The sequence below is a fragment of the Cydia splendana genome, chromosome 17 (assembly GCF_910591565.1).
Source record: "Cydia splendana chromosome 17, ilCydSple1.2, whole genome shotgun sequence".
NCBI classification, from domain to species: Eukaryota; Metazoa; Arthropoda; class Insecta; order Lepidoptera; family Tortricidae; genus Cydia; species Cydia splendana.
In genome coordinates this window covers 17,283,158-17,304,784 of record NC_085976.1, presented here as the reverse complement: position 1 = coordinate 17,304,784, position 21,627 = coordinate 17,283,158, and the positions used below count along the sequence as shown (strand labels likewise).

Below are 21,627 nucleotides of genomic sequence, written 5' to 3'. Positions count from 1 at the left end.
AAAAGCCCGAACGCTCTAGTTTCCTACCCCAGGTGACATGACAAACCTGGTCAGCGAAGTTGCCAGCCATGTGGGCCAAGATGGCGGCCGCTCGAGGATGTTCAGCGCCGTGCTCTGCCACCAACCACACGGCTGCCGCTCGTGCGTTTGGTGCCAATCTGTACCAATATTACAAATTATTTATGTTAAGTTTGTTAAGTTTGTATTTGTGTTTGACGACTGGTCTGGTCTAGTGGATAGTGACCCTGTCTGCTAAGCCGATGGTCCTGGGTTCGAATCCCACTAAGGGCATTTATTTGTGTGATGAACACTAATATTTGTTCCTGAGTCATGGTTGTTTTCTATGTATATAAGTATGTATTTATCTATACAAGTATGTATATCGTCGCCTAGTACCCATAGTACAAGCTCTGCTTAGTTTGGGGCTAGGTTTGATCTGTGTAAGATGTCCCCTAATATTTATTTATTTATTTTATTTATTTATTTATTTAAGTTTACATGTTCGTGTCAGGGATTAGCAAACTAATCAAGAGTAACGTAATATTTTAAACAAAAAGGACTGGTTCAAAGAACAGCTAAATTTTACTAGTCGTCATTTTTGGGAGAAGATGCAGAGTTATTTAATATACACAAATCACTGTGGGGCACACCATAACCATAATAGTTGAACTAATGTTACATACAACAAGAATATAGGGGGATTGGGAAATTGTTTCCAAGTTCAAGATATCGAAGCAGTCGGTCCTCAAGGGCCTAATTAATAAATATAAATATATTTTTTTGTTTGAAATAATAAATATTATAAATACCGGTAGGTATTATATGCCGATAAGCGCATTTATTTGTGTGATGAGCACCGATATTTGTTCCCGAGTCATGGATGTTTTCTATGTATTTAAGTATTCGTATATTATATTTATCGTTGTCTGAGTACCCACAACACAAGCCTTCTTGAGCTTACAGTTTATTCAATTTGTGTAAGAATGTCCTTATAACAGTTATTTATTTATATAGTTTACAGTTGGCCCCACTGACATCAGGTGACGGTGATGGAGCAGCTCGCTCCGCACTGACCTGTCGGAGCGCAGCAGCGTGGCGGCGCGGGCCACGGCGGCGCGCGCCGACGTGGCGCCGCCGCCCACCACGCGCTTCACCACCACCACGGCCTCGCACACCACCCACTCTGCTCAATAACAATATAGCGCATTACAGTTAACTCCTCTAAAGGGACCCACTGATTACCTGCCCGCGTGACGGTATCGGCCTGTCAGTTAGAACAAAATTTTGACAGTTCCGAACAACTGACAGGCCGATACCGTCCGGCGGACTGTTAATCAGTGGGGCCCTTAAGAAATGGTACAGATCCCACCAACAACATTTCATGTGTTGCCAAGACTAGGCGCATAAAGCTTTTACACTAAAAAGTTATCAGATCCCGTAGTAGGTACCAAGACTTTTACTCTGTCAGACCTAACTTTACAAACTCTAACTGTATAAAGCCAACATCTTGGTCAAATAGTACGGCTTGGCCGTTTCGTTGCTGTCATATGAACAACCCGTAATGACACTTTTGAAAGACCTGTGTTACTACTTTGTACAACAAGTCCACCGGAGTGTTTATGAGACTGCAACGATACGGCCAATTTGAAATCGCTAAGTTAGCTAGCTAGTTAAAACATAACGTAAGGTTTAATACAAGACGACGTACATCCAGCCGCAAAGGTGCATGGTCACTTTATGAATAATTGTGTCCATGCAATTTACAGCTGTACATTAAACTAGCCTGGGCGGCACGTCACGTAACGGGCCCGCAAAGATGTACTAAAATTCGTTGCTGGCACGCGCATAGCAACCGCTGGCTGCGTTTGCTACCGTTTGGCGTAGGTTACAGATTTTACGAACGCGACTGCCATCTGACCTTCCAACCTAGACCTTATTGGGATTAGTCCGGTTTCCTCACGATGTTTTCGTTCATAGAAAAGCGACTATAGTAAACATCAAATTATATTACGTATGTACGTTCTTCCAAAAAACTCATGTTAAAAATGTCACGAATTTATAATGATTTACTTAAGTATGTCTGTATGTGTAAGAAATCGTCGAGAGGAGATGGAGACTTATCACTTTGCTTCGATACTACAGAATTATATTTCGGTCCAGACAACATCACAGGAAATATTTTTCAATTTTAATTTACTGTACACATTTACTACAAACTTATTGTGCTGGTGGCCTAGCGGTAAGAGCATGCGACTTTCAATCCGGAGGTCGCGGGTTCAAACCCCGGCTCGTACCAATGAGTTTTTCGGAACTTATGTACGAAATATCATTTGATATTTGCAAGTCGCTTTTCGGTGAAGGAAAACATCGTGAGGAAACCGGACTAATTCCAATAAGGCCTAGTTTCCCCTCTGGGTTGGAAGGTCAGATGGCAGTCGCTTTCGTAAAAACTAGCGCCTACGTCAAATCATGGGTTTAGTTGTCAAGCGGACCCCAGGCTCCGTGGCAAATGCCGGGATAACGCGAGGAAGAAGAAGAAGAAGATTTACTACAAACTTATTGCTCCAACGATGACAGTTATAACTCACCATCTTTACTGCTAAGCAACTTCAGTAGGCCATTGAGACACGTCTCAGCCTCGCCTTGAATGGCCACAGCCAATCTGCCGATAGCCTGGATAGTTGCTCCAGCAAACACCTTCATAAAAACAATACATTCAGATAAAATTATCCAAGATAAACTTTCAAAACTAAATATTACATTTCTGGAGAACGCAAACTGGGGGTCGTCCAGAAATCATGTGATCGTTTAGAGGGGGGATGGGGGTAAGAAAATATCACGAATGATCACGATGGGGGAGGGGGGGTCAGAGAAGATATCGCATAAAACATTCATCGCACCAACTTTAAAACATTAATAATAAAAGCTCGCATCGGCGCCATGGATTTGATTGCTTAGCGCCTAAGGGTACTCGCATCATAATTATCACGTGGTTTTGTGTCAGGGGAGGGGGGGGGGGGGGGGTTAAAATCAGAGCAAAACGACACAACTTGCCACATTCTTATCACTATGCGCCTTATTGGGAGGCGCCTAGCGACGTAGCAACATCGACCGACACCTAAATTCAAACGTTACCTTATCAGAGCAGGTGACGTATGTCTGGAACTCCCTGAGTACCACAGCCGCGCTGGTCTCTGTAGCGAGGTTGGTGAGGATCTCCATCTTGAGCAGTTTTAGGTGTGTGGGTACTGGGTTACTTGTGGGAGTGGTCCAAGTGTGACTTGTGAACGTTACCTTATCAGAGCAGGTGACGTATGTCTGGAACTCCCTGAGTACCACAGCCGCGCTGGTCTCTGTAGCGAGGTTGGTGAGGATCTCCAACTTGAGCAGTTTCAGGTGTGTGGGGTCCGAGTTGCGAACGAAGAAGGATTTCAGGAACGGCTCGAATAGAGTCTGAAACAATATCGTATATAGCCGGTCAAACAACTTTGTCAGTAGAAAAAGGCGCAAAATTCTAATTTTCTATGGGACCATTACCCTTCGCGCCTACATTATTTTAAATTTGCCGCTTTTTTCTACTGGCCGAAATGGCTTGACAGACTATATTAATAATATGCAAAATAAAAATAAGTGAATTCACATATCAATTTGTTGTTGTAATAAAAAAATTGCTATTTTTGTTTAAAAATTGAAACGAAACAAATAAAATGCAAATGCAAATGCTATTGAAAATTATGTTAAATCTGTTTGAAATTACGGCTTTATATTCACTATTGGTAGGACCGTGGGTCTTAGGAAGTTACAATGCCTCAACCAGGCCTCCGTCACACGCTCAAGGCCACGCGCTATATGCCTACCGCTCGGCGTATCGTCGACGATACAACCGACAGAGGGCCGCCGAACGCCCGCCTCAGCGGCCGCACCGCATTGCACCGCGCGTTTCCCGCGCTTATGCTTCGAAATGCCGAAACCACGTAATTATTGTGCAGTAGATGGGTGAAAAAGTCAAAAAAACAAAGGAAAAGCCTATAATAAAAATTCATCTTTTTATGGCGGGCTAAAGGTCCCACCTGAAAGTTTAATAATTATATTGAAGGGTTAGAAAAAGTATTTTTAAATAATTTTGACGACGTAATAATTAATCGGCCTGGTAGCACCGTATTACAACTTTTAAAAACCGTTGATTGTCCGTTGCTTTGCTCCTGAATATTTATTAAAATTATTTACGCGATTTAGGATATTTTCAACTACTTATAAAATTTTAATAACAGAGAATTCCGAGAAGTGAAAAAATTATAAATCATTATATTAAAACTAAAACATATTTGATTCGCAACATTCGTTTTATTACAATAATCATCATAGGTAAGGTAGCTACAACCCTAGCGCATTCTTACGATGACGCGTTGGCACGTGACTCGAACGGCGGGCAACACAGTCTCGACTCTTTGTGCGCGTAATTATGGTACATTTCTTCTTGTCCTGAGCAGCAGGTATTATTATTAAGGTTCTGTAGGCTATTATAGCGTAGGTATTTTTGCTTTTGTTAGGGAATGAGGTATCTGTTACGTAGTAACTATTTATTAATCTGTGCCTCAACTTAGTAATAAAATAAAATCAATACAACATGAAAAAAAATCGCTGAGGACAGGATTCGAACCTGCGCGGGTAGAACCCATTGGATTTCAAGTCCAACTCCTTAACCACTCGGACACCTCAGCTATTGCTACTATTGACGAAATTAACGATCTCTTTTATAAAGAAAACTCCAATAATGAAGCTCTATTGTTTTCTTCTCTTGTTTATAAAACGAGTAGTTATTTACTTTGAAAACTTGGCGTTATTCATACACGTGAGTCAATAGGGTATTTGACTGTATTTAAAATATAGTAGATTGTACAACAAGGGCATAAAGTGACCCATTTTTACCCGAGGCAATTATTTGGTCTGAGCGAAGCGAATACCAAAATAGTAGACGAGGGTAAAAATGGACATTTATGCCCTTGTTGTACACTCTGCTTTTCACTTCGATTGCGAGGAAAATATACAAAAAATCAAATATTTTAGGTTGTTCTTGGGCCGGTCGGAGGCGCGGGGCACGCCGATCGGGAGAGCGCCGGTCGGGGGCGCGCCGGCAGGGCTGGCAGTTTGTATGGCAGAATTTGGACTTTATTGCTAAGTCAATAAGGGTCGTAATAGATGATTTTACTTTATGCTCTAGAGCATAAAATGCGATTTTATGTCGTCTACGCACGACATAAAGGTGCACTTTTTGAGCATGAGAAGTGAAAAATTATTTTTCACTTCTCATGCGTCGGCGTGCCCCGCGCCTCCGACCGACCCAAGAACAATTTTCTTTAGTCTTGAATAAATACGTTAAAATAACCTAAAATATTTGATTTTTTGTATATTTTCCTCGCAATCGAAGTGAAAAGCAGAGTGTACAACAAGGGCATAAATGTCCATTTTTACCCTCGTCTACTATTTTGGTCTTCGCTTCGCTCAGACCAAAAAATTGCCTTGGGTCAAAATAGGTCACTTTATGCCCTTGTTGTACAATCTACTATTACACCATGCATGAAATAAAGCACCAGAATATTAATAGAGAAACGTAGGTAACAGTTATTTTTAGACACATTTTTTTAAAACCCGTATTAAACGGCTTTGTGCTCGATAGCTCCTTTTCTTGGCGGGAACATATCGATGGTGTATGTGCACGACTAGGCCGAGCATGCTACGCATTGCGGCGCCTTGCATCTACAGCTAGCAGGGCTACAGTTAGATCTTGCTATTTTGCCACCGTCCATTCGATTCTATCGTACGGCACTGAGCTGTGGGGCCGAGCATCGGATTTCGACCGTGCCTTTCGAATGCAGAAGCGCGCAGTGCGAGGCGTCGTGGGTATCCGCAGTGATAAATCTGTTCGCGATCACTTCAAAAACCTACGCATTTTAACCCTACCAAGCCTAGTTATTCTCCAAATAGCGACCTTTACCCACTCAAATATAAATAAATTTAAACGTAAAGGCATAGTGACGTCACATAATCTACGAAGTAATTCACATCGAGACCGCCTAGTTGCACCGCTTCACAAACTCACAAGGTCAGAACAGTCGGTTTACGTCACAGGCCCTGCGATATACAACCGCCTCCCAGATAGCATAAGAGATGCCCCGTCCCACAAATCCTTTAAAAAGAGTTTAGAATCGTGGCTGCTCTCAAAAAGCTTTTATACTTTTAATGAAATGATGGAATTACCAATGACAATGTAATATAATAGAATTGTATATCTTGATTTTATCCATGTTTTCTCCTACTATATGAATCAATGACATTACTATACTATGTTGTGTATATTTTCTGTCTAAATACTCTGTAATGTATATTTTTGTATTTTTTATGTTGTACAAAATTGTATCCGACGTGTACCTGTATTGTACCAATAAAGATTATCTTATCTTATCTTATCTTAAACTATAAAGAGTAGTTAATTTGATTGTGACGTCACATGCTAGTGTTTCATATAAATTCCATAGTTGCAAAATCGTGTTGACAGTTCGAAAAAAGAAACTGATTTGACTAGTAGTCAAATACCCTATTGTAGTAGAGTTAGACCGAGCTAAGTTGGCAGCGATTTTGATAGCACAGATTGGGCAAGTGTTATTTAAAACGTTAAAAGGACTATGCGTCAAAATGGCCCCAAAACCAACAGAGTTGAGGTAGGTTATTAGATAGGTATTTCTCTGTACTTCATTTCGTTCTATGGGCACCAAGCGGAATTCCATTGCAGAACTGAGATATTGGTATTTTAGTCAAAATGTCGTCACCTTTATTACCTAGGCCATAGAGTCCACCGCCGGGCGAGCGCGGCAAATCATTCAGTGTGCTCGCCCGGCGGTGCGCGAACATCTACGCTGCAGCAATTAATTTACTTACTTGGACTCTATTGCCTAGGTAATAAGGGTGACGACGTTTTGCCTAAAATACCAATATCTCAGTTCTGCAATGGAATTCCGCTTGGTGCCCATAGAACAAAATGAAGTACATAGAAATACCTATCCAATGACCTTACTCTCATTCCTGTTGGTGTTGGGTCCAGGCTCCATACAAAGTTGCCCATGGTCCTTTCATTGAAGTTTGAACGGTGCATAATTACGTAGGTCTTAAAATTTGAAATTCTTCTTTGAAATTCTGTAGATGTACAAAGTACTTTTCTTTTACAAAAGAGATGCGTACGTACTATATACCGTATGAATACCGAGTAATCACTTCGGAATGTATTTAAAGACAAACGGATACTCACTCTTACGGGTATTTATGTACTTGAACTATGTCTTTTCGTAAAGAATAATTTTGAATATTTCGCTAAAAAGTCTTCATTAAGAGACAATCTAAGAGAAAAGTACAAGTATAACCTAATATGTCCAAAGGCAAATAACACATTGTACTACAAAAGCGCCTTCTTTACTTCTATACGTGTATTTAATTCCCTACCTAACTATATTAAAATGTTAGATGATAACAAATTTAAATTCCAGCTAAAACGGTTTCTTACAGAAAATGTATTTTATAGTTTAAAAGAATTTTTCGTAGCGATGGAAACAGCGAGTGATATGTATTAATGATAAGATTAGATGTTATAATGCTTATAATGTATATAGTTGTTAATTATTTTTAAGGCTTTAAATTGTACGCTCGAAACGAGCAACTGTTGATACCTTCTTATTGAACACCTTTATGTACCTACACAGTTTACAATAAATAAATTACTTACTTACTTAAAATTCAAGCGCCTAAGTTAGGAGACGATACGAGGTCGAGTTTTGTAACTTCAGACCTTAGATGTAACGTCACACGGATAAAGGTACCTTACAGCGGTTGGCGCTTATGCTATTATTAAGAGCCAACGGGAGTGGTCATTTCTCCATACAAACGTACTCCTCGTTTTCGTCCGTGGTTTTTGAAGCTAGAGCAATGATTTTTTCAACACAGATTAATATTGTCAATATCTGTGTCGGACCGTTTTGCTTTTTTTGATATTTTTGTTTTTTAAGGCGCTAGAGCCCTTCAAAAATGGCCAAAATGGCCTAATTGACTATGCCGCAAGGAGAGGCGTGGCATTCAAAACTGATATCAATTAGCCAAAAAAGCAAAACGGTCCGACACAGATAATTTCATAATCATTTAGATTTCCAAATTTGGTTACGATTGGTTAAGTTTTGGAGGAGGAAACAGAGGAGTACGAAACCTCGATTTTTGAGATTTTTACGCAGGATTTTTCGCCTTGTCCTTATCGCACTACTTTTAGGTGCCGCTTCCGTTAGCGAGACGGGTATATTTACCTAAAATATTTAAAACTCAGCTCCTGTTTCGTCTTAAGCGCCAGCCACCTTAAGATACCTTTTCCCGTGGAACGTCACATATATTCTCTCTATATTCCACTCTTCTTTTTAAGTTTTGCTGTTTCTAAACCTCTTTTGTAAGCAGTAAAATAGAACCTGCTTATATGTCATGACTATGATACTAAAATCGATATAATTCAGTAGTTACGGTTCGATAAATAAAACCTTCCTATTGTGGTACTGATTAAAATTATTAAACAAGAAATTCAAAACCCGTTTGTTTTAATTATCGCCCCATTGTTTACTATCAATACTTTGCACCTGGATAAAGGTATTACGTAACAGTAAGAGATAAAAAGTCAAATAAAACAATACATCGTAATTTTAAATGCCAATGAACAAATTACTATGCGAAAATAAACCTTAACATACACACCATAAGGACTCTGAATTCACTTTTTCCTTACTATGTCTATGTTAAATGATTTTATTTTATCACAAAGAGGAATTAAAATTCGTCATATGTAACAACAGCTGAGGTGTCCGAGTGGTTAAGGAGTTGGACTTGAAATCCAATGGGTACTACCCGCGCAGGTTCGAATCCTGTCCTCAGCGACTTTTTTAACAATACTAGATTTTTTACATCAAACAGCCATTTTTGGTAAGTATAAAATGTGCTATAATTTTTAGAACAATATTTAGGAATAATGTACTATAAAATTTAACATGACGAAACTTTAAGGGTTCCGTCTTTGCCATTTTGGCTATGAATCCCTAAAGCGAAATACAGTTTTACCCTTACACGAATAATAATGATTTTCCTGTGGGTAAGCAATTGATTAAGTATTTACATTCATTGTATGTAATTTTTTCCATTCATTATGATCCTTATTCATTCAACCCATATGTGCAAAGAAAACAAGTTAAAATCTGCCGGTGTTACAAACAGCAAACAATATGACTTCATTAACGGAGTTTTCTTTTTGAAAGAGGCCATTAATTTCGTCAGTGGATGCAACAGCTGAGGTGTCCGAGTGGTTAAGGAGTTGGACTTGAAATCCAATGGGTACTACCCGCGCAGGTTCGAATCCTGTCCTCAGCGACTTTTTTTGCAATAATTTTAACAAAATTAAAGAGATAATAGACTTTTTACATCCAAACCGCCATTTTTAGTATGTAAGTATATAATATTTTATTTATTTATTAAGAGCGCTATTACATTTCGGCGTTGAGCGAGTTTAGGTATTTTACGCGCTGCGGCAGGCCGTGCGAGCTCAGTACGCCGATCCCTTCTACCACGCTCGCACTACAATGATGGATTAAACATTCTTGATCCTTCGCGAAGCATATTGAAATCAACCATAACAACACTAACTGTACTTAACTTTTAAAGTTCTAAAATTGTTATTTGGTAAGTACGAAAATACTAAATGCAGTGCAAATGTACATAGGGGCTGTTCATAAATTACGTCATCTATTTTTGACGATTTTTGATCCCCCCCCCCCCCACCCCTCAAATCATCCAAAAATCAAGCTTCGGATGAATCTGTTTCCTCCTACGTCATGTTACCATCATCCGATGTCCAGACCCCCCCCCCCCCCACTCCTCCCATTTGAAACGACGTAATTTATGAATAGCCCCATACTTGTACTTATGAAGGTATATTACTCGAAAGAAATTATAGGTACCTACTCGCTTATTTACATGTTTCGTCATTGCATTTGGTACCTATAGGTTGTAAAGTTTGTATCAACGAGGGTTTAAAAACGAACTGGTACTGAGGATCTGATGATGATTAAGGTGGTCACGGATACCAATCAACCATGTAGTAACATGATTAGGCTCGTTTGATTCGTCTCAACAAGATCTTTGACACTGAAGATACACAGGGTCTGATGATGGAGCTGGAAGGTGGCCACGGGTACCAGTCTATCATGTAACTAAACAACTTCGTGTTTGGGCTCGTTTGATTCGTCTCAACAAGATCTTTGACACAAGACAGTACTCAGGCTCTGATGATGGAGCTGGAAGGTACCATTACCAATCAACCATGCAACTAAACCACATCGTGTTTAGGATCGTTTGATTCGTCTCAACAAGATCTTTGACACTAAGTGATACTCAGAGTCTGATGATGGAGCTGGAAGGTGGTCACCGGTACCAATCAACCATGCAACTAAACCACTTCATGTTTAGGCTCGTTTTATTCGTTTCAACAAGATCTTTGACACAAGATAGTACTCAGGGTCTGATGTTGGAGCCGGAAGGTGGTCACCGGTACCAATCAACCATGCAACTAAACCATTTCGTGTTTAAGCACGTTTTATTCATCTTAACAAGATCTTTGACACAAGGTAGTACTCAGGGTCTGATGATGGAGCGCGAAGGTGGCGACGGGTACCTGTCTATCATCATCAGCTCCATCATCAGACCCTGAGTAGTATCTTGTGTCAAACATCTTATTGCGACGAATCAAATGAGCCCAAACACGAAGTGGTTCAGTTACATGGTAGACTGGTACCCGTGGCCACAGTCCAGCTCCATCATCAGACCCTGAGTACTAACTTGTGTCAAAGATCTTGTTGCGACGAATCGAACGAAGCCAAACACGAAGTGGTTTAGTTGCATGGTTGATTGGTACCGGTGACCACCTCCCGGATCCATCATCAGACCCTCAGTACTACCTTGTGTCAAAGATCTTGTTGCGACGAATCAAACGAGCCCAAACACGAAGTGGTTTAGTTGCATGGTTGATTGGTACCGGTGACCACCTTCCGGCTCCATCATCAGACCCTGAGTACTATCTTAAGTCAAAGATCTTGTTGAGACGAATAAAACGAGCCCAAACACGAAGTGGTTTAGTTGCATGGTTGATTGGTACCGGTCACCACCTTCCGGATCCATCATCAGACCCTCAGTACTACCTTGTGTCAAAGATCTTGTTGCGACAAATCAAACGAGCCCAAACACGAAGTGGTTCAGTTACATGGTAGACTGGTACCCGTGGCCACCTTCCAGCTCCATCATCAGATCCTGAGTACTATCTTGTGTCCAAGGTCTTGTTGAGACGAATCAAACGAGCCTAAACACGAAGTGGTTTAGTTGCATGGTTGATTGGTACCGGTGACCACCTTCCGGCTCCAACATCAGACCCTGAGTACTATCTTGTGTCAAAGATCTTATAGAAACGAATAAAACGAGCCTAAACACGAAGTGGTTTAGTGGCATGGTTGATTGGTACCGGTGACCACCTGCCGGCTCCATCATCAGACCCTGAGTACTATCTTGTGTCAAAGATCTTGTTGAGACGAATCAAACGAGCCTAAACACGAAGTGGTTTAGTTGCATGGTTGATTGGTACCGGTGACCACCTTCCGGCTCCATCATCAGACCCTGAGTACTATCTTAAGTCAAAGATCTTGTTGAGACGAATAAAACGAGCCTAAACACGAAGTGGTTTAGTTGCATTGTTGATTGGTACTGGTGACCACCTTCCGGCTCCATCATCAGACCCTGAGTACTATCTTAAGTCAAAGATCTTGTTGAGCCGAATCAAACGAGCCCAAACACGAAGTGGTTTAGTTGCATGGTTGATTGGTACCGGTGACCACCTTCCGGCTCCATCATCAGACCCTGAGTACTATCTTGTGTCAAAGATCTTGTTGAGATGAATAAAACGAGCCTAAACACAAAGTGGTTTAGTTGCATGGTTGATTGGTACCGGTGCCCACCTTCCGGCTCCATCATCAGACCCTGAGTACTATCTTGAGTCAAATAAATACATATAGAATGTCAGGTCGTTTCAAATATTTTTAATCCTGTCCGGTAGTTTATTAAACTGTACCATTATAAATTATAATACTATAAAAACGGTGCTAGGATCAAAGTCTCTCGTTGCGGTTTACACGCACACAGTATAGCGTTTTACACGGCGCCCGCCGCACACAATGATAAAAAACCTCGTCGTCGCCGTTGAAAATGTGCGGAGCCGACCGACACACGTCCTGCCTCTACAAGCTCTGCCGCGGCACTGAGCTGGCGCAGCGCGCGTCATCGGTAATATAGAGTAGTTTTCAAAAAATTGCCAAAAAATTATAGTAGAATTTCATAAACACTAATGTATACCAACAGTATAAGCAAACGTTGCAGATTGCTTGAGTATGAAAATGACTTCGATATTAAGTAGATTTTCGTAGGAATTGACACTTGTTTCGGAGAGAAAATCGAGTTCGTTTTACTTTGATTTTCTCTTTCTCAAAGGTATGTAGGAAAAATATAGTTTGATATGCCTAAAGTACAGGGTATTAGTAATACAAAATAGCCAGGTTTAGCAGAGTAAAATTCTCAACATTTCCAAATAAGAGCTCGCCATTCAGTGCTTCACGGGGTTTTTCGGAAACGACCATCAGAAAAAAAATCATTACTAATTTAATAAGTCCTTTTTCTAATATTTACAACGACATTTATAAAGATAAGAAGACGCTTTTACTGGAACAAGTACTCATTGTTTCTAATAATGAGCGCAAAGTCCTGAATTTCGTCGACTAGTATCATCAATTTTGCATTATTTCGACTTTTCTTGTAAGAGCGCTCTTAAGTATAAAATGTGCCTTCATTATTAGAATGATAATATTATGTGAAGTTCCACGGGTAAAGGTACCTTATGGCGGTTGGCGCCTACGTCGCGTAGCACCGCATTAGTATTGGAGTGTCGTTAATAATAGCGTAATTGCCGACCGCCATAACCTTTACCCGTGGAACGTCACATATTATCATTTTAAAAATTATGGCTCATACTGCTAAAATTATAAGAGCGTTTACAGATTGTCCGATCCGATATCGGATGTCGGAAAGGCACTTCCGATAATTTTAGCCATGTCGGAGCCCCGTCCGCTGTCGGCCGATAATATTTGTTTGTGTGCATATGTGTGTGCATAATGCTTGTTGTAGTGTGCGTGACCGCTAAAGACGCGCCCCTGCGCGGCCTGACTACGCGGGTGTAGGATCCTACATCCGATATCGGATCGGACAATGTGAAAACGCTCTAACTAAACCCTTCAGTAGTAAAAGTTTACCCGTAAACTTACCCGTTTGTTAACAGTGAGCGACGCTATGGAGTTGAGTACGACGCTCTGCACTTCCACGGGCGCGCGTAGGAGGCGTATCATCGCTTTCGCCACGGGTGCTAACTCTTGCGCTGTAATAAATAAATAAAAAACCTAAAATACTACAAATACCGATAAAATTAGCCCTTTGGCGATGTCCACCGGAAGGACGCGAACTAAATCTCTATACAATACGAGGTACAAAAATATGTAAAACAAAAAACTAATAGGCTGTTCTTCATTTGCGATCGCTCTTTCTACTGGTGCAATCACAGTCCGGTTTGATTCCGAAAAGCTATTGGTTAATTGGTTTTTAGAAAAAATGTACCATTTACTTTTTTTTTTAAACCATCAAGTTTTGGGTTATTTAGACTCAGAATCACGAGTACTATTGATAGAGACAAAGAAAAAGTGTCCCCAGTTTTTCATACAAATTTTGGGTGTCAATTTTATAACGGTCTATACAAAATGTATGTGAAAATGCGTTACAAAACTGACACTTTTTTGGGACACATTTGTTTTCTTTTTAAATCGATAGTCCTCTTGATTCTGAGTAGAAATAACCCAAAAGTTGATGGATTTTCGAAAACAAGTAAATGTTACACTTTTAAGTGAAAATGCCAAAATATCAAATGATATTTATATTATTTCGTACGGAAGTTCTAAGAAACCCATTGTTAAAGAGCCGGGGTTCGAACCCGCGACCTTCGGTTGGAAGCGTAATCTTACCACTAGGCTACCAACAGTACCAACTAATTAATTCGTCGTTCAATTGACCGAGCGCAAACGAAAACAGCTGGGTCATTCCATAATAAACGCTACCAAGGGTTCAAAAATGAAAATTAGTTTAAGAAGTCAACACTAACCTATTTCCATAGAAAACATACCAAACCTTCATGTCAGAAAAAAAAACCGAAAAAAATAACAATTTTTACATGTTTTTCATGTACTTGATCGCAACGTTTAAATGATAGGCGTAAAACTAATTTTTTACAGCGATATTGGCAAGACTAATTAAAAAGAAAGTAACTGTAAACTGTTACAAATTTCCCGCAGTTATTTCAGGTAAAATATCGTAATTATATAATTTGTCTTTTTAAAATATTAAAAAGCATGGATTAATCGGTTTTTAGAAGAGTATTCTAGACTGTGGTGTCAAAGTAACACCCGAAACGAAAAAGAGATAAAAGTATGTGTAACTTTTCAGGTAATTAACTATAACCAAACATATTTTGACAAAGAAAGGCTATGATGTGAACCTATGCAAATGAGTAATAATTATTGTTTTAGCGTCTGCTTTAGTGGTATGTTTTAAAGTTTGAAGTTGTGTAACACCCGAAACGTGTTGATCGTCCGCCTGTCCGTCCCCGGCTTTTCTCCGTGATGGTTAGTGCTAGAAAGCTGCAATTTGGCATGGATACATAAATCAATAATGGCGACAAAGTAATAACACAAAAACTACAAAAAAAAATTTTTTTAGGTAAGCTCCTGTACAAAAAATATTTTATTTTTTTCGACTTTAATCCTGTGATGTGGGGTGTCGTTAGATAGATCTTTCAAAATGAATAGGTATCACCATCAACCATTTTTTGATTAAGTGAATATTTTCGGAAATATTCGCATCGAAAGAAAAATAATTATCATATCTTCGAGAAACAGTTTTTATTGTTAAGATTAATGTATTTTATAATAATTCAGCATTTATTACTTATGTTTTTAATCGATTTTATTAAAAAGACAATAATTTCAATAAAATGAGCCATAATTTCGTATAAATCTGTCTTAATTTCGTACTCGTAACACCCGAAACGAACCATGAGTAACACCCAAAACAGGTAATTTATTTTATTAAAATTAATTGAAAAGTGATACTAAGTGTTACTTCAGTGTTTCAGTAGACTATACTAACTATTATTACTTGACATAAATAAAACTGGAAGTTACTTGACAAAATTCGCTAAATTATGCATTTTGGTACTGATGGTCAGAAGGTATAGGCCAATTCCCGTAACGCCCGAAACAGCTACTTTTTAATGATTCTCTCGTTATTGCTCTTATACTTTAATTGTATGTGTACAGGAAAAGAAAATATTATCAAAGTAGTAGATGAATCAATAGTTATAACCTCCTAGTTCCTGTTACAATATCGAATAAAACCTTATTTTATGAGTTCAAGTGTAACACCCGAAACGGTGGAATGACCCAGCTCGCATTTCTCAACCGATTCTCGTGAAATTTTGTGAGCAGGTTCAATAGTTACGTTAAAATTTAATTTTCACAACGGAGTTAAGCGCCGTTAAGGGTTATGACGTTATGGGTTGGTTGCACCAAACCGTGTGTCACCGTTTTAGCGTTCGTTATCTTTTATTATTTTTACAATTTTAAGCTTATCGTGAGCTCACAAGTAATAAATAATTACCTGGTCCGGCGTGGTAGAACAGTTGAGCCACCGCCATAACCACGCCCGAGTTTCTGCTCTGCAGCAACGGCTTAGCGGCGCGTAGCAGCAATCTGTATAACAAATTTAAGCCCGTCACAGACGGAGCGATAATACATCGGCAGATATCGTAAGATACCGACAGATATCTTAGAGTATCGCTAAGCACCCCACACGCCAACGATTTTAAAATAGCAAATTATGGTATAATTTAAGTATTTAGTGTAATTACCTGTGGTCAGGATCTAAAGGCGCGGCCCGCTGCGGTCGCTTCTTGGGTACTCCATCGGTTTCACTGTCTGACTCGTAGAATGGCTCATCGCTGTCCGTCGAGTATTGCTAAAATATATAGTTTCGATTAAAGTTCGACAAGAAATTTTAGAAAATAAACGAGGGCGCCACTTTCCTACGTAACTGCCACATTGACGTAAGAAGCTTATTAACATGGCAACAATTTAGTATGTTTTTTTTTTAGTTCCATTTTATTTAATTTTTTACTATTTTATGGCACACTATAAAGTGAGAGCGAATTTTCTATGGTAGGCTCGTGTAACTCTTAACTGTGAGAAGATAACACGCATATGTGAACCTTAAAACCACCACGATACAGCCGCTTTTTAAACGACATTGTTGCTGTAACACGCGCTCCACACGGGAGCCCACCGCTCGCACAAAAAAAAAAAAAAATGCCCTTTTTTTAAGAGATTAGTCAGATTAAGGTCTTAGGCGTAAAAATCATTTGAGAAATTTCATACTACTATTATAGTTCGAATTTTTCTGTCGTTTCGTTTTATGGAAAGTGTTCAAAATGGTGGAAATTGGCATAAAGAATTTAAGTGTCATTAGGGTCTATGGCACTTTTAGACCATTGTGAGTGCGTTGTGACTTGTGACAGTGTGAAGTTTTTTTTTTACATTTTTTAAGCTTACCAATCTTATCGCGAGGTCTACTGGTCACAGAGCCACTATTAATAGGGGTATTGTGATCGTCCTGCCAGGCATGTGGTCGTGTTTGCCGCTCCCGTATTGGCTTACACAGCCACGAAAAACGTTGTCTCCCTACCTGACACTGCTGTAATAGTCTGTAATAGACTCGAAGGCCAATGATGATGATGATAAATAAGGTTACCTCATCGTTCGGGTCTGGGAAGAAAGTCTTCGCGTACACCGTCAGGACGTTGAGCAGGGTCAGCTGACCCCACTCGTCCACGTCCGCTAGCAGGGAACAGATTTTTCTGAAAACAAAAACTATAATTTAATAAAATATATATACGAAATGGGTCCCTAATGATTCTCCGACAAAATTTTAGCAGACTATCGATTATGAACTCTATTTACAAGGCTATAAAGTTTACTTATCAATAACTGCGGTGTATGAGGCTCATCCGTTCGGGGCAGATTTCTGTGAACGCCGTAGCTGCCGAACCGACTACTAGAGGAGCCTTGTCGGACAGCAACTTGTCTATTATGGACTCTATTTACAAGACATTAAAGTACACTTTTATCTGTATATTCTGGCTCATTCGCTCCGTAGTCAGTAACGGCTGTCAGTCTATTATAAACTCTATTTACAAGACATTAAAGTTCACTTACCTATAACTGCGGTGTATGAGGCTCATTCGTTCGGGACAGACTTCTGTGAACGCCATAGCTGCCGAACCGACCACTAGAGGCGCCTTGTCCGATAGCAACTTGTCTATTATAGACACTAGCTCTTCTTTCTGCTCGGGGTCTAGGCTGTAAATAAAGAAAAATGTGAATGTAACTAAATATTATATGGCCAAAACTCCTTGCTAAAGGTCGCTAGACGTTCAGTCGGAACGCTCACTACAAAAAAAAATCGTAATTGACCGAAGCGTAGCGAAGGTCTACGTTTTGACTCGGGCATTTTGCTTTTGTATGTCTGGATGTTCTACTCTACGGGTCGCAATTCTTAACCGATTCTCGTGAAATTTTGTAACCGAATTCTATGATTCGATAAAAAAAAATTGTCGACCCGGTTTTTGGAATTTTTTTAAAATGGAAAAGTTGTGACAGATCGCGCTTAAACAAATAGTCGTATCGGTATCATAACAGTGTATTCTTTTTGAGACATGTTTACAAATTAAATGGCCAAAAATTCAGAAAAATTGTTTCGCTGGTTTTGTTATTTTAGTTTTTACTTGAGAATGAGTAGCTAAATTTCGTCACCTTAGTTCAGTAAGAACCATCATGGCGTATTTTGCAAACGTTCGCTTTTTTTTGTTTGCACAGAAGGTCTGGGTTCGATCCCCAGTAATTAATTATATGCTGGGATATAACTTTTTGTATTTTTTTTTACACTTTACGTATTTTTTTTTATTTACTATATTGTCATCGTGCCCAACAAGATATGCTCGCGAGGTCTACAGCTCACAGAGCCACTAGTATTATTTTATGTGTGATGATGATGATGATTATCCTGTTATATCTCATCAGGGACATAGGGCTCTCAGAAGGGATTTCCAGTTATCGCGGTCCAGCGCGGCCTCCAGCTCCGCCCAGCCGAGGCCAACTGGTGCCGCCTCTCTTTCCACTGTGCGCCTCCAGGTGGTACGTGGGCGACCTTGCCCTCTTTTTCCGGGAATTTCCAAGTCAGCCCTTGCTTGGATAGGTGGTTGTTTGGCCTTCGTAAAACATGTCCTATCCAGCGCCATTTCCGCAGACGTATCTCCTATTTAAAGGGTTTTGTCCGGTCAATTCACTTATTTTATGTGATTAAAAGTCAGTAGGTCAACTGTGGTGGATGCAACTGGCTCTAAGGTCTACCCGCTGCCCTAGGGTTAAATATTACCTGTATAGTTTGGGTATGGCGTGCGCAGCGGTCTTCCTCACGTAGGGACTCATGTCGGAGGCGGAGTCTCGGATGGCCAGCATGACGATGGGAACTATCATGGGCACGCGGATGGAGGACAGGACCCGTAGGGCCCCAGCGCGGATCAGCTGGTTTGGGTCCTAAAATGAGAAGCAGTTATGAAATAAATTAAAGATTTTTTTGTCAATTATAACATTTTTGTTAATAGGTTTTATTCGGCAGCTGTATTTTAAATTCAACAGGCATCTACTACTTCATTGAAACGATTCAAACCGATATTGATTTGCTAGGGTTCCATACCCAAAGGGTAAACGGGTACCATTACGCAAAAAACGGCAAAAAAATCACGTTGTATGGGAGCCCCACTTAAATATTTTTTATAATCTGTTTTTAGTATTTGTTGTTATAGCAGTAACAGAAATACATCAAAATCAAAATTCCAACTGCCTAGCTATCACGGTTCGTGAGGTGCAGCCTGGTGACAGACATACAGACAGACGGACAGTGGAGTCTTAGTAATAGGGCCCCGTTTTTACCCTTTGGTTACGGAACCCTAAAAATTAATTAGGTACACAGCAAAACTGTATTCTCTTGAGCAAATCGCAAACTTTTTGAGGAAAGGTACACAGCAAAACTGTATTCTCTTGAGCAAATCGCAAACTTTTTGAGGAATGATTAAAAATATTTACTTATTTTGTTAGGCCTCTGGCCACCTAGAGGGTAATAAAAGGACATACCTTGAGGGCCCGTTGGAAGGTGCTGATGGATAGAAGCGCCAGATCCTGCTGATCTTCAGCATACTGGACCAGGTCCCCGTAAACCAGCTTCATCACTATGTTCTTTGACACCACATTCTTCACATCTGCTGCGACGGTGCTTATATATCTGGCCAGCTACAGGGTAAGATGATGAGGACATACCTTGAGAGCCCGTTGGAAGGTGCTGATGGATAAAAGCGCCAGATCCTGCTGCTCCTCAGCATACCGGACCAGGTACACATACACTAGTTTCTTCACTTCTATATTCTTTGACACCACATTCTTCACCACTGCTGGGAAGCTACAAGGAAGAGAATAAGCATGGTATCAACACAGAACATAATACCATAATGGTGCCATATTGTAATTATCTATAGACTTGTTTCAATATTACATTAATCTGTGTCAGCTCAGTTATACAGGACTCACTGCCTTATGATCCTATTTTAATTCTAATTAATATTAAATAACTTTTGTAAATTAGACTTTCTACTTCTTTCTAACCTAAGATCTAACATTCCTACATGCAATGCTAAATGTCACACATCTGTCGAAAGATGGCAGTTTACTGTGACTACAAAATTTATTATGACAAAAACTCTCAATTCTCCTTGCTAAGAGTATCTTTATCAAATAAACTGTTTAGATATCTTAAAATTACCGTGTTCTTGTAATAAGAACACCCTCTTGATTGCCCCATCCTCCGAACCTGCGTAGTCTGTGGGCTTTCGTTTCGCTGATGAGTGGGCAGAACCTAGTTTTTAAGTTTACTTACAGGTCTGAAGCATCCCTGCCTTTAGCAATCAATCCAATGATCCTCTTCATCGCTTCTAGCTTTAAGGAATCCTTGGAGCCATCAAGCATCATTTTAAGATCATCATTCCTGAAAAATACATTCTATATTTCATACTATATTCATAATTTTTTGTTAGTTTTTATTTATGTCTGGACTTGGAACACTTGATAAAATTATTTTTCTTAATGTGCACAGTAAAACCTGCTTAAGAGAAAAGGAACACCAGTTACTATAAAGTTAGGAGTAAAAAACAAATCCATACAATTTTTTAAAAGCTCCCAAGTCTTATAATAATTAAAAGTTAGGCAAACAAGAAAGGTGTAGAAAAGGTCTCCAAACCATGGACTACAAGCCCTTACTTTTGGTCCTTTTAGGGATTAAGAGGACAATCTGACCCTTGAAAAGGAAGCATGATACCCGAAGGCCTCCCCGTGGCCCTCTAGTCAACATGTTTGGAGATCCTTATACTACTTATAACAGTGAATTTTTAAATGACTACTTTCAAATGGAAAATATTGAAATAATCCACAATTTTATTAATTAGTCCACAAAAGTAATGTTGAAACGACTGGTTAACTACAGAAGAATATTCTGTAATTCATGGAATGCATTGCTACATCATCTTGTTAAAGAAATGTTAAAATTTCACTTACTTTTTGTAATCCGCTTGGAAGAACGCCCCAGACGCCGGATCGGTGGCAGGATACTCCACTTCGCCTTGGACCACTTTGTCATTATTATAAGACGAATTACTCGTCATTTTGAACTAAATAACTTTCTAGCCACTCTGAATCAAATATAATTAACACAAACAAAATATGAGAGACGGCACTCTCTTTTCGATGTTTGACGTTTGAAGTTGTTGCTACAATTTACGCTAAATAACAGTTGGTGTTTTGCTGCTTTTATGCAGACTTAAGCCTTAACTAGTTATAAAAAAAGGTTTATTTTAGCGTAACAATTTTGGGCAAAAATTATAGAAACTGAAGGATTCATCACCAACCTATTTATGTCATTGTGACGTTGGACACGAAATGTCAAAATTGCGTTTAGCCTTTGCTTTGTACTTGTACGATGTGTATTTATTTAAATCAGTCGCTTATTAAAAAAACTAATTGTTTACTTCTATTTACCTAGCCGATTTCAAAAAACAGAATAAAAAAACCAAAACGTACTCCTATATTATTTGAATTTTTTGGATAAAGGCTTCGCTAGTCTCTTCATTTTCTCCTACTCTTCACTAGATGTCGCTGGTGTGGTGGATGTGGCCTTTGGTCTATAGTTGATTACTTGATCTAATTGATCTATACAGTATCGGAGTCGATGTACGCTGTAGACTACCTCCTCAAAATACCT

The 21,627-nt window shown here is 39.5% G+C and overlaps 1 protein-coding gene and 3 non-coding genes across 4 annotated transcripts in view; 2 read left to right on the top strand and 2 right to left on the bottom strand.

Moving 5' to 3' along the window:
• Positions 1-21,168, bottom strand: part of LOC134798939 (AP-3 complex subunit beta-2) — a 42,154-nt gene extending 20,986 nt beyond the window's left edge. The window contains exons 1-13 of the mRNA XM_063771372.1: positions 20,925-21,168; positions 20,251-20,358; positions 19,638-19,776; positions 18,697-18,857; positions 17,478-17,621; positions 17,014-17,119; positions 16,118-16,224; positions 15,868-15,959; positions 13,431-13,540; positions 3,295-3,453; positions 2,589-2,697; positions 1,075-1,183; positions 47-158 (exon numbers count right to left, since the gene is read on the bottom strand). Coding sequence (XP_063627442.1) covers positions 47-158; positions 1,075-1,183; positions 2,589-2,697; positions 3,295-3,453; positions 13,431-13,540; positions 15,868-15,959; positions 16,118-16,224; positions 17,014-17,119; positions 17,478-17,621; positions 18,697-18,857; positions 19,638-19,776; positions 20,251-20,358; positions 20,925-21,031 — 1,563 coding nt within the window. The 5' untranslated portion in view covers positions 21,032-21,168. The remainder of the gene's footprint in view (positions 1-46; positions 159-1,074; positions 1,184-2,588; positions 2,698-3,294; positions 3,454-13,430; positions 13,541-15,867; positions 15,960-16,117; positions 16,225-17,013; positions 17,120-17,477; positions 17,622-18,696; positions 18,858-19,637; positions 19,777-20,250; positions 20,359-20,924) is intronic.
• Trnas-uga (transfer RNA serine (anticodon UGA)) lies at positions 4,640-4,721 on the bottom strand. The gene has a single exon. It is a non-coding gene; the product is annotated as a tRNA-Ser (tRNA).
• On the top strand, positions 8,876-8,957 carry Trnas-uga (transfer RNA serine (anticodon UGA)). Its single transcript has one exon. It is a non-coding gene; the product is annotated as a tRNA-Ser (tRNA).
• Trnas-uga (transfer RNA serine (anticodon UGA)) lies at positions 9,363-9,444 on the top strand. The gene has a single exon. It is a non-coding gene; the product is annotated as a tRNA-Ser (tRNA).
• Positions 21,169-21,627: the final 459 nt, after the last annotated feature.